At 36.1% G+C, this 16,534-nt stretch overlaps 1 protein-coding gene across 1 annotated transcript in view; it reads left to right on the top strand.

Annotated features, from left to right (window-relative positions):
* The window catches only part of adam12b (ADAM metallopeptidase domain 12b), a 130,263-nt gene that overhangs the window by 71,371 nt on the left and 42,358 nt on the right, over positions 1 to 16,534 (top strand). Inside the window, exons 8-11 of the mRNA XM_055162631.1 lie at positions 1,861 to 1,932; positions 3,395 to 3,564; positions 5,080 to 5,164; positions 9,309 to 9,457. Of these exons, the coding sequence (XP_055018606.1) occupies positions 1,861 to 1,932; positions 3,395 to 3,564; positions 5,080 to 5,164; positions 9,309 to 9,457 (476 nt within the window). The remainder of the gene's footprint in view (positions 1 to 1,860; positions 1,933 to 3,394; positions 3,565 to 5,079; positions 5,165 to 9,308; positions 9,458 to 16,534) is intronic.

Raw genomic sequence — 16,534 nt, 5'->3', positions numbered from 1 at the left:
TGGTCAATACAGACCGAAACATGAGAGACATAAAAAAAAACTAAAATATGCAAATCACCAAGTCTTTCTTGTGGCAACCCAAAAGGAGAAATGTCTCAAAAAATAAAGTTACCTTTTACCAGGAAATTAATGTCTTTCAAAAGATTAAATATAGTTTGAAAAATTTTGTGATAGATCTCTGACTTGAAAAAGCAAGTATTATCCTTTCTCCAGAAGACAAATGCACCTGGCTCCCTATCTATTTCACTGTGAAAGTTTGAGTGATGGAGCACACTGTTATAAGTGAGAACACAGATGTTGCCAGATCCACAGCTCTTTACATCTTTCATATAGACCAGATACATACAGACATTATAGTACCAGATGTGCACTCAGCTCATTCTGTGTAAATGCCATATAGTGATGCCAATAAAGTGGTTATTTATAAGATTTGTGGATATACTTACCTGAACAATATGGTAGCCATAACATTTACAATCAAATCTTTAATGTAAGCAAATTAAACAAAAAACAACTGGACTTACTAGTCAACCTGATTGCTTCTTCAGGAAGCATCAGTTAATCAAATCTTTAGTTTGTAGTGATGTTTAATTTAGTACTGTATGTGTAAAATTCTACTAAATCATATCACCATATTGACCCTGAAACATATCAAAATAAATGGATCACACACAAAAATCCAGTTGACCCAAATCTAGATTTTTTAGGATTATTGTTGGATTGGATACCGAAATGAACTTTTAAGACCCCATTTATTCTGGACTGGTTCAATGTAGAGACGGTTTCAGCAGTGGTCCTCTGGACATGTTTTTGCAGTTAAGATGTTTTGGCTCCCATCCAGAAGCCATTTTCCATTTGATGGTACTGGCTTGAGACACTAACTAATCAACTAATCATTGGATTTATGTAGCACTTTCAAGACACCCAAAGCGCTTTACAGAGCATTATTTATTGACTCCACACTCAGTGGTGGTAAGTTACTATTGTAGCCACAGCAGCCCTGGGGCAGACTGACAGAAGCAAGGCAATCTCTGCCATCAGCCCTTCTGACCACCTCACTCACTCACACGCAAACAACGTTCATACTAAGCAATGTGGGTGCAGTGCCTTGCCTAAAGACACAATGATTGTGGCACTTGGTATTCCCAGTGATCTCTCATCCAAGACCCTAGACTTTCTACTCCTCTGAGTTAACTAAGTCCAGCCCCAAATGGAGGAGTTTTAGAGTGAAGCTGCCGTTGTTTACTAGCTAACATCATCATTTGTTTTTATGTCGAAACATCTTGATTGCAAAAACAATGTTCAGATGACCACCTTCTCCTTCCATTCATCCAACATGATGCGTTTTATGTTTGTTCCTAATTGGCTGCTATGGTTTTATTTGACCAAGGAATTACTTAAACTTCTTTGTGAACTATTACAACACAGCACACATTGATATTTACTTCAATACTCTGAACCTTTCTATGCAAATGCAAATCACCTCTCGTACCCACATAATTTAGATCAATTGTTTTGCAGTACAAGGTCCTGTTAAAAATGCATTTTGGCTGAACTCCCAGCGGGGTGTGAACAGAAGGTCACCACTTTTACTCCAGTTTAGAGCCGGAGCTTTTCCCCCGTTGCCAAATCTGCCAATAGACTTGCTCCCCATGGCCCTGCCATTCGTCACTGTAACACTGGGAGATTTGTCCACATCCAGATGGTCACAGCTTGACAGTCTGGCCCAGCGCACTCACTAAATGCACCCGCTGTAAATATTTTCATAGAAGACAACGGCAAAGAAGCTATTTTGATTTTACGCTTGACTGAAATGTTCAATTTGGGATGACTGTTAATAATTTTTGCTCTTTTTTTCAGTTTCAGAAGCAAGGGAAAGATGTGGAGAGAGTGAAGCAACGACTGGTGGAGATAGCCAATTATGTAGACAAGGTACAAGCTCCTCTTCCCCATCGCACAGGAGGGATAAATCACTTTTTAAAATAGAAATATGGCTGCCAGACGAGATTAATAGCCCCAGTTGTGTGATGGATTCATGTCCCACTAAAACAGCTGCTTTTAGGCCCCTCACAAGCAGTCCCAGGGCTGTGTATGTGGACACACAAGTAGCAGGTGCAAGAGGGGAATCGGGGGGTGAAAGGGAGCATGGGTAACTGATAATGGAGAAGGCTTTTTCTGGTGAAATATTATGCAACTAATGATGAGCTCATAATGATTAAAATGCCAAGTTATGTGGTTTATTGATGTAAATTGAGATAAAGATTTAAGCTTGAACTCTTCAACCATGAATGCCATAATATTTTAATTGAATCTTCTGATGTAATCAAACTAATTGACCAGTAACACCACTGCAATAGGACACTCCATCTCAATTTGCTGTGTGATCTTGGAAGTGGTTTTCAAGTGATCTTCATTCTTGATTACCAACTATGTTTCTCCCTCATTTGCGATTAAAGCATCTCAGACTTAACAAAAAAAAACAAAAACTCAATAATTAGTAACATTCTTTACAATATACGTATTTAATAGACACTAATTAAAAGTACTTAAAACTTCCACAAGTAAACAAACATTCAAAGATAATCAAAGTTTGAAATGTATTAGAATTTTTTACAACTTTTTTACTTAAAAAGACTGATTTGAAGATTCACTATGTAACTTTCTTGTCTCCACAGTTATTTCTTGTCTAGAATATTCCTTAGTAATGCATTAAATGTAACTGTCTCCATAGAAACAAGCAGGAGATGTTACCAGGTCAAGTTATCATGTCAGATCAGTACAATTTATTAATTGTGTCTCAATCTGAGAGAGATTTGTTTTTTTATGCCACACTGTGGATGACTCCAGAGTTAGGGTTAGATTCTATATAAAGTGACATCTTTTTTACAGAAAGGTTGCACCTTTAATTACTCCAAAGCATCTGTTTCATATTTTTCCGTTAAAAGTATATCACTATAGTTTTAATACCATCACAATGCATCAGAATTACTTTTCCAAACATTATTAATGGCACACGAGTTCTGCTATCAAAGCTGTGTAAAATGAACCAATCTGACTGACTCTGACTCACTGTATTGACACCTTTCTATGGCCCTCTCATCTGAAAATGTTGAAATATTGAAAAAAAAATTGACACCCCTGAACTATATGTATGGTATTGTCTCTTTCACGCATATAATAATATTCCTAATTGTGCTAGCAATTTCTCCACTAACCACCAAACACTGATGCAGTCACGCCTTAACCCTGCCATATATTTCTTCAAGGTTAACATGCAATATCCTCCAAACATCACACCATTTCATCCTTAACACGAGTAGATAAAGTTGAACCAGGACTAAGTGAGAGGTGAGATGATGTTTACCTCTGCTTCTCTGTGTCTGCCTCCCTATAGTTCTACCGGGCCCTGAACATCCGTGTGGCTCTGGTGGGTCTGGAGGTGTGGAGCGATGCTGATAAATGTCCCATCACCCAGGATCCCTTCACCACTCTGCATGAGTTCCTAGACTGGAGGAAAGTCAAGCTCCTGCCACAGAGGCCTCATGACAACGCACAGCTCATCAGGTGGGGGAGATATGGGCAAGATGGTGAAGATATGATATGGTTTATATAAATGCCAAGTTTTGAAGTATGAAGAAGTCAAACTACTAATGTGTTCTGCCATGAGTAATAAAAACATCAAATTTGAATGATTTTATTTAACTAATCTAAAACAAAAATCTAAAAATAAGATTTAAAGGTAGATGATATTTTTCTAGTACTGTACAAGAGTAGCAAAACAGGTATCATGAGGCAGTTAAAGGTGCACTATGTAATTTTTCTGATGAATGGTCTGCCACCAGCCTGTCTCCATGGAGATGTAATTGCATTTGGAGACATGGAAGCAAGCAGGGGACACTCCCACTCCAGATCCATGGAGTGGTGGCCCCATTCCTAGCAAGATGATCCATGTCGGTATGGATGGTATACTTGTATTCAAGTTAAGCTAAGTAAATTCAGTCTTATGCAGAACATTTCAGGCAAAGCATTATAATCTCCATGGATACAAGCAGGAGTATCATACCATAAAAGTTACATCCTGTAGCTTTATAGATGTCAGTATGTTGACTGAAAGCATATTCTGTATTTAGGGCTTCACTCCAGTATATCTGATCTTATTATGTTTGCATTATCCATATAACATCATAGATATGTTAATTTATGTGGTGTTGCTTGTGTCTGGCCCTTCAAACTGTGATGTATTGTTTAGAAATCACGAGTGTCCATTAGGGTAAGCACTAAATTAAATTAAAAGAAGTTTCAAAGTAAATCACATTAAAGGAGCATATATTAAAGATAGAAACTTCATGAAGCACACACCACATGAGCTCCTATATGCCCTGTTATATTTACAGGCCATCTGAGAGTACTGCACTGAAATAACTCTATCAGGAAATGCATTTGCAGCACATAACTTTGGAAACTGCAAGCTCTCTATGTTTACATTGTGTTGTAGAGGGCAACAGGACAGGCCCTGGGGCTTTGTCCCTATTACTGCAGTCCAATATATGCCCATTCTGTTCCTGTACTGTGCACTGTAAATATTACTCTGGTTTGAAGCTATTCTCACATGACTGTAAAGACCTGAACGTTACTTTAGAAGGAAATAATAGGGCTTTCAACAATAACAGGCAATGTCACAGCAAGTGTATGGTTTTACCAGTATTAAACAACTTTGTAAAGTACTAAAAGTACTACGGATAACAATATCACTTTTTTCAGTTATATTGTAAACATTGAGAATCAGTTTATTGGCATTCCTATATAGCACAAGACAGTTATGTTAATATTGCTGTAGAATGCATGATTAATGGTGCTGTTATTGAAAACCCAGGTCTAAAATTTCACACTTGGGTGATCTGTCATATTACCAGACACAGGAGACTAATTGCAATTTCACAGTATTTAGACATTCCTACTGTGGATTTTGAAAAAATGCCTTTTAAAACACACCTGATCTGCTATAATTATGAGAAGTCTTGAGTATGATCTCATATAACACTGGTTTTCTTATTTTTCCATGACCTTTGCCCTGTGCAGTGGGGTCTATTTTCAGGGCACTACCATCGGCATGGCACCCATCATGAGCATGTGTACGGTGGAACAATCTGGAGGGATTGTGATGGTAAGTATAGACCCTTCATCTCCTCCTCTTCCTCTCCGCTGCCCTGCCCCCACCCTCCTTCATCCACACTGTGTGATTGAATCAGTGTAGACTTTGTCCAGATCTGTTTAGGCAGCATGAGGTGTTTGCTGCTGTATGGTGGAAGGGCATTTGATAACAAGTCTAACATGGAATCGGGGTTTTTTGTTGGTTTTTTTTATCCTGGCATTTTCACAGTAATTTCTGACAGAAAAAGGCCATTATTGTGCTTAGGCAAACCAGTACTAGGCATCCAACATCAACACAAAACATGCACAATAAGCAAAAGCTAAGGTTATTGTGACGAAGAAGTTGGGGGTTGCCCCAGTGGCGCTGAAGGATGGGTCAAATGCAGTGGACAAATTGGTCTATGCGAACAAAAAAAAAAAAATCACTTAATTCAGGTGAATTCAGGACAGGTCTTTCTAGTAATTACCTGAGCACAGTTCTACATGACCATTTATGTAAAAGTTTAAATAATATTATATTACATAGGGCTTAAAAAAATCATAGTTCTATTTTGATAATCATAATCATAGTTATCTGGACTATACAGACTCCAAAACACATATGAAAACACATTTTATAAAAAGACAGTGGCATTAATAAATTATGTTTAGGTCAAAAAGAATAACAATAGTGGATTTTCGCCAATAATACACTTTATTTGTAAATATTCTCAAATTAGAAGACTTCAGTCACCATATTTTGACCTATATTTGGTTCAAGCAGACCTTTTTTTTAAATTATTATTATTTTATGCAAATAATAAATAACATAATGATCCATGAGTGTCATAGCTATATAGCAGACACAAGCACAATAGGTTTTGTGTGTAACTTTTTGGTTTAGGGTCCTTCACCTCCTGTTTCTATGGATATGTCATTGTTCTGCCTAGAATGTTCTACGGTATGACATTAAATAGATTTAACCTTTAATTTTTTCAAGTACAGGTGGTGTTACAGCTCAAAAATAATACCTTAAAAAAACAGGCATTCTGACTGTTCCCAAGGTTGCCTCTCCACAGATCTGACCTGTAACTTGGTCTAGTTTGGCCTCCATGAAAATAGAAAGGTTTAGTACCATACTGTGAAATATTCCAGACAAATCAATAACATATCCATGGAAAATGCATTTGATGGACTCTCCACCAGAAAAGTTACACACTGCACCTTTAAAAATGTGTTTTGAAAATCTAAATTTACAGTGAAATTAATAATTTGATTCATCAACTAATTGAAAATATAATCTCTGACTAATCAATCACTAAAATAATAGTTAGTTACAGACCTAATATTACATAGATCCTCAGGCAGTACATTTTATGATATACCCTGGAAATCCAACTCGAATAAAGGCCTGAAGATTGTGCTTTAATATAATATACGTACTAAAGTAAAAATACTTAAAAAGCCTGTCTAAATATTTGACTAAACTAATGTTATGAATAAAGGCTGCATTCAGATATAGGCTATTACAGCACATACAATCAATATTTACTTTACTATTTACAGTATACATACACAGTTTCTTCGGTAAATATTCATGAAAAATGAAAATGAGGACACAGTTTTGCAGATGCCCTTGTAAAGTCATTCAATTTCACGCAGCCTCTCTGATTTTCCTCCTGACACAACTAAAGAAGGGTTACTCCAAGGACACAACCTTTAAATAATACTAGGTTCGGTTTCATATCTGTTCCCAAATTGTTTATCCAAAGTCCTTGCGCACATTAAATGATAGCCCTACCCTCACAAAAGCAGAGAAGATCTTTTATAAGCTATCACAACCAAACCATATTGGGATGTGCATTTCCCATTAGTGGATGTAGTAGTTATTTGTTTTGCTGGGTCTGGCAGTTTCAAGGCAGCTCCAGATGTTTCTTTTCCCCATTACTTACAGATGGCAGATGTTTTGGACAGAGATTAGAAGAGAGGTGCAAACCAGTTAGGAGGAGGGTGGACATCTTTCATCACGCTCTCACCAACCACCAAGACCTTTTATTCGCTCCAAATGCACTTTTCATTTTCACAGCTTGTACCAGCGTAATGTGTTCGTGGTCATAACTTAAAGTCATGTGGGTGCTTTTGTGCCAATAGAAAAGCTGACAGCATCTTAGCTTTTTGTCTCGAAAATGAGGTTTTCCTCCAGCAAAAATGATATCCGGGAGGAGCCATCAAAGCATTACTGGGTTACAAGCGACACAATCTCCACGGTTACGGGTCATGGTTTCAACAAAGTAATGTTTCTGGCTTTGGTGAGTTTTGATTTAGTTTGTGTTTTTGTGTGGGAGCGCTGGTCTGTAAATTTGGTAAACAGAAAGGAGATGAGAAAAGTTTTCGCATCCTTCTGGCTGAAAGGCAAGGGCTAGCTCGTAGATTCTACCCTGTAATCAGACACTCAACTTTGACACATGCCCCCATCTTAAAAGGAAGTGTGTAATTTTCCCATGTAGTGTTCAGGACCAGCGTTTATGGGTGGGCTCTGCTATGACATAGTGAATACATTTTTCTGTCTGTAACTTTGCAAGATTGATAATATGTTATCAAAGAGGCACTATCCAAGCTTTTAAGTGGATACAACAAAATGTTCACATTTTTTAGCACTTAAAATAACTTTAAGTAAATAAAGATAAGTTAGAGCTGAACACTGTACCAGAAAAGTTACACATTGCACTTTTTTACAGAGTATCTGGATTTTGTTTTTAGTCTTTGACTAAAAAAGCTTTTCATAATAATGATAATAATAATTTATAATGCTTATATATAGTGCTTTTCTTGACACACTAAGATGCTTCACACAGTTCAAACAAAGAAAACACAAATTAAAACAAAAATTAGATTCAGTTATTCGAAGTTTTGAACAGATGAACTTTTAGAGTATTTATTTCCTAAAAAAAAAAAAAAAAAAAAAAACTGATCCAAATGTGTAAAGTAGCTGTTATTTATCCCAAGTAACCACAGAACAGCTTTATCTAAATAAAAATTCAAACACTATATGAGGTTCTGGGCCCACTACGAACAGTAAATAGTCTTAATACATCAAAGTAAATGTCCAAGCAGAATATTAACTGAACTGAAATTTGGATCGGCACTGAAATCCAATACCATTATCGGATTGGTGTATCTCTGTCAGTGCGTGGTAGACATATGTTCCATGTAGTTCACAACTTTTCAATACTGATTCTATACCCAAAAAAGACAAAAAGTGCAGAATATGAACTATGCAACTGCTCTTGAAAGTGAAAATGAATAAATATACATGCATCCTCTTTAATCTCAATTAATTTGACTTCAACTGACTTTACTTCTTGCTGTCTCACCTTTATATTTTGTTTGTGAATAGAAAATTTTCCAAGGAAGGTGAAATACAGCAACTTTTTGTCCTTGTTCAAATCTTGCACATACGCAACACAACTTCTTCCACAGCTTCCTAAGTAGAAAGGCCTCCTCCTTACGCTATAGAAATCATGCTTGTTTACAGCTGGTGCGCGTTCGGAATGGCTGAACAAATTGCTGTTGAAGTTACCTGTCCAGAAATACTTTAGCGACCAACGCGTCAGACTTTAGACCCTTTATCTGCTTCAGTGCATGCCATCGCTAGAAGGAATCTCCAAGAATCACCTTAGTTTGGGTTCACTCCTTTTCCCCTTCTCTTCTTCTTTCAACAACCTCAAGAATGGATTTTCTTTTGCGGCTCACTGGTAGTGGATTCTTGTCTCCCATTGCAACAAACTTTGAGTAAACAGCATCTTGTGTATGTGGAATGCGTGAGAGGTGTACGTAAATCACATAATTCCAATGCGCCGGCAAGTCAGTTACGCTACAAACGGAGGGAGCTTTGATTGACAACCTAACAGCCAATACATAACAGGGTCATCATAATTACAAGGCTGCTGCATCTCTATAATGCAATTTTGAACTTTCATTAACAATTTGAAACAAAAAAATCCTCCATATAACCTTTCCATAAAACTATTTTGAAAAGGGCATGCAATTCAACATTTTTTACAAATAAATAAATAATTGGAAAATAAGTTCTTAAGAATCTCTTTTTATACTTGTTTTCCTTCTCAAAAATCAGTTAAAATTAAATGAAATAACATGAGTACTTTCCCTTTTCGCAGGATCACTCGGAGAATCCTCTTGGCGCAGCAGTGACTTTGGCTCATGAGCTTGGGCACAACTTTGGGATGAACCATGATACCCCAGAGCGAGGCTGTGGCTGTAGGATGACCGTGGACCGAGGAGGCTGCATCATGACCCCATCCACAGGGTAAGAACTGGTCTTTTCAACTAGAGGTGTGAGATGTATTGAAAAATGTATCACAATTTTTGTTTTGGGTATGTAAAATTAGGACATTAAAGGTCCTATATTACATAAAACTGATTCTTGTGAGTTTTAAGTCGTGTTATAATGCTGTTCTTGCCTTAAAAACATACCTGGAGTTGAGTTATGTTTTGTATCTTTCACACAAATTTGAGTAATCTTTTATTATTAGTCTGTTTACATCTCCAGAGCTCAAAATGTTCTGTTCTATCTTGTGATGTTGCATGAAACAGTAGTTTTCAAGTTAACAGCTGTCTTTTACCTTTTGTTCAGTAGAGATTGGCAATTTCAGAGCTGAAATGATTCTAATGGAGTTGTGTGGAGTTTAAAAACACATTGGAGCACTTCTTGTATTAGCACATGACATCGGAAGTGTTTTCTGTTTGAGAGAAGAACTCAGCCTAAATATGCAGGGTTTGTATGTTAAATATGTGTGAACGAAAAAAGCACAACTCCAGGTATGTCTTTGATGAGGAAACAACCTTATAACATACACTACAAGATCAAAAGTTTTAGAACACCCTAATTTTTCCAGTTATTTCTTGCTAATAAATTCATGCAAGTCCAGTGACTGGCTTGAAATGGTACAAAGGTAAGTACTGAACAGCCAGAGGTAAAAAAAAAAAAGATAATAAGATCATAAAACACAAGTACAAGCTCTGCCAAAAATATCTCAGGACAAAAGAACAAGATGGTGAGCTTGAAAACACGGAGTGTCCAGCACAGTCTCCAGACTTAAGCCCCATCGAGCTGGTTTGGGATGAACTGGACAGAAGAGTGAAAGCCAAGCAACCTACGAGTGCCACACATTTATGGGAACTTCTGCAACAGACTTGGAAAGAACTTTCTGAAGCATATTTGATTTCTATTCTAAAAAGGACAAGCCACGAGTGTGTTCAGCTGTTATATCTGCCAAAGGTGGACACTTTCATGAATCAAAAGTTCAGAATAGGTGTTGATCAAGAAAAAATTGGAAAAAGTGTGGTGTTCTAAAACTTTTGACCAGTAGTGTAGATGAGAAAATAGTGTAATAAGTTTGTTGTTGTTTTTTTGGTTTATTGCACTGAGAATATGCATTCTTACTGTGAGCAGGCTTGGATCCACGCAAACCTGACTCTTACTTGGCCTGTTTGTTTCCACTATTATGGCTATTATCTTCCACATTATCGTATAAAGCGTATCTATCTCCATGTCGAATGTGATGTTCCACCTCGAGAAAGTTACATACGGTTCCTTTAAAACAGTAAGAAATGATTTTTTTTTTAAAGAGTTGATTAAAATAAACATAACAGAAATGACTATTGTAATCACCCAATCAGAATATAAAGGGATATTTTTGGCATTTTTATTGTTTTCTAAGGTCCATACATGTTTTGTGCTGGTTTTGTACCTCGATCATTACCTGTTACAGACATATTTTACCATATTCCTGATACATTGCCAAAATATTGTTTAAATATCGTTATCAAGATAATTTTTGTGAGAATTGCCCAGCTCTACTCTCTGCACACAAACAAAGTCCCAATCTAAACCATTCGCTTGCCTTTTTCATTTACTTCATAATAATACATCATTAAAAAGCTCATTGTAGAAACTCAACCTCTCATTAGTTTTACAAATATTATTCTTATTACCTTTTTGGTTAGGGTTTGGTCTTTGTCAAATGCACTGCACTCTGTTTCGTGGAAAAAAATTTCGGTCAATTTTGGGAACAGGAAAAAATAAAACTGGCTGCAATGTCAATGGATCTATTTGAGTTTGGAAAATTGCTGTAACCCTGACAACCTGATAAAGTCAGATTGGATGCTGTATGCACTTGTTGACACAGAAGGGTACTGAGTTTCACTTACTTGAGTATATTTTTAATAAAACTGTACTACTTCACAAATATATTTTACAGTTACATTACTTTTATTTAAAGGTGCACTGCATAACTTTTCTAGTGGAGGGTCTGCCACATACTTGTCTTCATGGGGATGTTATAACTTGGTCACAAGCAGACGATGGACCCTTCCCTCTTAAGTCTTAAGTTTTGTCTGACTATAGATTGTTGTAAAATGTTGAGTTTGGTTTGCTTCTTGAATTTTGGGGGAAAACGGATGGAAAAATCATGTCTAGTTTAGAGTGTTTTCGATGAGATTTGATCAGATTTGTCCCTCTGAGGTTACTAGAAGGAGAAATAATATTTTTTTGTTTGGAGACACTATTTTGTTAATGCTAACTCTTTTTTTTTTTCACGTTTAAAGAATCACAGAGAATAGATTTTCTTATTTAACTTTTTTGCTTTATTTAGCAAAAATGTTTTTTCACAGTGTTGGCCTTGACTAAATTTGAGATTTGGCCTTCTGTGGATCCTGTAGTTTTTAAAATTAGGTTGAAACTTAATTATTTTCAGAATTGAATTCCAAATTAACTGTAGTAACCTTTTATAATGAAATGCGGAGGATAAAAATTGGTCTTTTGAATTTTAAATTAAGAAGATAAGAAGGTGCTGTGCTGAGTGACCAAGTTCATTTGAATGCAAAAACAACAACAGAGCAAGAGCCCTGTTTATAATAATGAAGTCTACTTACACATTGCCAGTTAATTCTTGAAATGTCATTGTGCTTTATTATTACAGGTTACTTCTATTATGAAAAGTGAATTCAGGTACACAATCATAGACGTGCTCACGTTAAGACGGTCACTATAAAAAAATTTGAAAGTAGAAGTAAATATAGACGATAAACAATAATATTGAAACTAATTTATGCTACTGACACCAAGGGCTAACCCAACAGCTGGTTTAAACCACAAAAACGGTTTTAAATCTTCAATATTGTTTAGTTTACATCTGTAATGAGTCATAGAAGTTATGTATTCAACATTTTACAGCTTAAAGGTGCATTGTGTAACTTTTCTGGTGGAGGGTCAGTCATATGCTTTTCTTCATTGAGAAGTTATTACTTTGTATGGAATGTTTCACAGTATGGCATTAAACCTTTCTATCTTCATGGAGACCAAACCAGACCAAGCTATTGGTCAGATCTGTGGAGAAGCAACTCTGCTCACAATGTCAGAATGCCTGTTTTCTAGGTATTTCTAATCAGTAGTAACACCTATAATTGAATAAATGTAAGGTAGCGCTGTTTAAAGTCATACTGTGAAACGTTCCCGGCAGAGCAATGGCATATCCATAGAAAGAAACCGGTGATGGACCCCCAAGCAAAAAGTTACACAGTGCAAACTTAAATCTAATCAAAAATTGCAAGAAAACGTGCATGCGATACATATTGATTCCAAAAAGTTATTGTTACAGTTTTCTTGTGTTGAACATTAAGTCAATATAGTAATTATAGTAGCAGGTCTAACTCACATTCACACTGACTCAGGCCTGGTGCTGATAACACTGTGCCCACTCTGATGCAGGCTGTGCTGTTTGTAAGAGGGGCAGATAACAGTCACTCACAGTGCACCTCTGCCACATCTCCAACATTTACTCTCTGTGACCAACACAACTCACTCACTGCAGAGATGTGCAACAAGGACAGACTCTACAACACACAGAAAAACATGGGGATGGAAAAATACTGAAAAGTTTCTTTTTTATAATCCTATATATATATATATATATATATATATATATATATATATATATATATATATATATATATATATATATATATATATATATATATATATATATATACATATTAAACATATGCAGGACTGAACTCAATTGAAATAAAACGTTGGGTTAGCTAAAGATAACTTGGTTAAAAGCTCATGAGAGTCAATTTTACATAACATTTCTTCTTTAAGAAAAAATAGATAAATAAACCAATGAATTATTGGACTAAACTTGATGGAAACTAGGCTGAACTGGACTTAATCACAACTAAAGCAGGTCTAACCCTTACTGACAGAAGTGAAACAAAACCTGAGTGAAATTAAATAACTGTTCAATAGAACTGCCAAACACTGCTGATGTTTCAATAGAAAGAAGCCAACTCTATAAGGTGACATTGACCTGAACTGACCGGCACATAATATAACTAACGCTATTACATTTTCTATTATCTAAAGGCCTTTGTTCTGTGCTTAAATTCTTGCAGGGAATCGTCTATTGCTTTGGTTGAATCATCTATTGCTTGATTGTTCAGCTCTCTTAAAAATACTTAAAAATTTATGGATGTATTAGTTAATGTTTCAATATATTGAGTCTGTTCAGTTGCTTATACCACAATATCACAGTTTAAAGGTGCATTGTGTAACTTTTCTGGTGGAGGGTCCACCATCTACTTTTCTCCATGGAAATATGGTATTGGGCCCGGTCAAGCAGAAGTATACAGCAAGGCCAAAAATTCAAGTTAATGCATCTGATATAAAATGTATTCAACAGAAAGCATATGTACTCTAGTTTATGAAACTGTTTACCTTTTTTCTGTACCATTATTGGTTCTAAAGTTACATACGTTATAAACATACCATTTATGCAACATGGAACAAAAATTATTTCCCAAATTTCAAAGACAAATCTTGTAAATAAATTTATGTATTTCATCATATCTTGTGTTATTCGATCTTTGAACTGTTGATGAAGGTACATGATTTAAAAAAAAAAATAAAAAAATTTTAAATGATAAAAATTAGCTTGGAAGGACTGACATATTTTATAGAAACAGTTACCTTTCATTTTGAAGTAATATTAAAGTATTCGGAAGAAAAAAGCTGACAAATTATGGCAAATCATGCACCTTCTACTTGCTTACACAATTTTCCCTTCGTTACTTTTCCCTCCGTTACCATGACCTTTCTTAATAAAAAAATCTCATTACTCAAAAAGTAAGAGGTTTTTTAACCTAATCTTGTACCATATGATAGAAAACTATATGAAGCAAATATTCAAACCAGTTTGTTAAGGATATGTAAGTGAGAACCGGTAGTTATCTCTGTTTGTATTTATTGCCCAAAAAGTGCTGCATATTTCATTCCCTGCGTTACCGACATGAGTTTTTAAATTTTTGTCAACAACTTGAAAGAATATCACAGGTTTAACTTTACCCTGTTGGAGTGTTAACTCTTTCCTACATTCTGATACCTTACTTATTTCAATAGTCCCTCTAATTTCTGAATAAGAGCTATTTGAATGTAAAAAACCTGCCCCTGTTTCTCTATGTTACCGCTTGACCGGACCCTATTGCTTTGTCTGAAATATTTCACAATATGGCATTAAACCTTTTCATCATTGTGGAGACCAAACCAGGCTAAGTTACTGGTCAGATCTGTGGAGAGGCAACTCCACTCAAAGTTTTTGTAAGTATTTTAAAGCGATAAATCCACATATTGTGGAACATTTATTGTGAAACACCCTCATGTTTCTATGACATGTCCATAGGAACATGAGGGTGACGACCCCGTGAGCTACTGTTATCCAGTGCCCTCTCCAGTACAGTTGTGTTACTCTGTTGACTATATACATAATCTATGAGGGTGCCCGCCTGGACTGAGTTACCTTAAGTGACCTTTTACAAAACCGTAGAGCATGAACTGTCAACATCAGTTTGAGCAGTGACAGCTCAGCAAACGGAACCTCTCCTCTTTAAACATTTATCTAAAGAAAGCCTGATGGGCCCCATAGATTCATACGCCCATACATAATGCAGGATATACATTGGAATTTTAATGTATGGCTGAGGTAGTTACTGTCACCCCCTACGGACCGCGTGACAACACTATATATACACTGCTATAACCTTTCCAAACACCAAGGGACTGACTTATCATTATTCACAAGTTAACGGGTATTGACTGTTTTGAATTACAAGAATTCATGGACAAGATGTATTGATATCAGCATAATAATTCAGTTCATTGCTTAACTTAAAAGAAATTCCAAAGCTTTGAATGTGAATGTGAAATGCATGCATAAATAATTAATTTTCATGATTTATACAGGAATAGTTGTGTGGATAAAAGTAATTTCACTTGCGGTGACATTGAGACCAGTGCCACATACATACTGTAACTGTATTTATAATTTTCAAGGCTAGAAAACATTCCATTTTAAATCAATACATAGAAAATACTGTCTTTTTCATTTTAAAGGTCCTATCTAGTACACAAAATGGATTCTAGTGAGGTTTAAGCCATTACACAATGCTGTTACCTCATCAAAAACATATCTGGAGTTGTGTTTTGTTTCATTCACATATATTCACACTTGAGTAATCTTGGTTTATAAGTCTGTTTACATCTCCAAAGTTATAAATGCTCTGTTCCACCTTGTGATGTCACCTTTTACCTTTACGTTGCTTGGTAGTATTTGGCAGTTCCAGGGCTGAAATGAAGTTGTGTATTTAGTTACAGACTACTGAATACCTGCATAAAAATGTTTCTTGTAACATGTTCTGATACATGGTCCAATCAGAGTACTGTATTTTGAATATTTGTAATACTTTTACATCGAGTTGCGTTTAAATTATAGTAAGGACCCAACAGCATTCAAAACAGCTTCATGTTCTTGCAGTTTCTCTCTAATATTGTGCAGTTTGAAGCCTAAATTGTGTGACCAGGTAGGAATATCAAAAATAAAAATAAAAAGTAATTGTACCAGAACTGAATATGTATCCCCAGTACATGTATTCAGTTACTTCACAACACTCCCTATGTCAACAAACCAGTCATCTAGACGTTGCTCCTTCCTGCATTTCCTCTTATACTTTATTGTTATTCTGTCCATTAGGTCTGTGGCTGAACGCATGTAGACTGTAAAGGCCCACTTAGCGTAGCCTGGCTTTCCCACTGCAGTTTGTATTTGGGAGCCCGGACTTGCTAATGGCGCGCAGAGCTGGCTGCATCTAAATGACATGATTATCTGTGACGCTGCCAGCTGCAATCAGGGCCCAGTGCACCAACATGGCTACACAGAGGTGCATTAAGATCACGATTGACAGGTTTTGTAAGAATATTTTTTTTTACTTTATCTATTCTAGTGCCATGGATACACTGGAGACTGCAGGTGCCAGAGGTGAGACTGCAAGA

This window comes from Boleophthalmus pectinirostris, unplaced genomic scaffold, assembly GCF_026225935.1.
Source record: "Boleophthalmus pectinirostris isolate CB_2022bp ecotype Guang Dong unplaced genomic scaffold, ASM2622593v1 HiC_scaffold_5, whole genome shotgun sequence".
Lineage (NCBI taxonomy): Eukaryota > Metazoa > Chordata > Actinopteri > Gobiiformes > Gobiidae > Boleophthalmus > Boleophthalmus pectinirostris.
The sequence above is the reverse complement of the archived record's forward strand: the minus strand, read 5'-3'. Positions and strand labels throughout refer to the sequence as shown.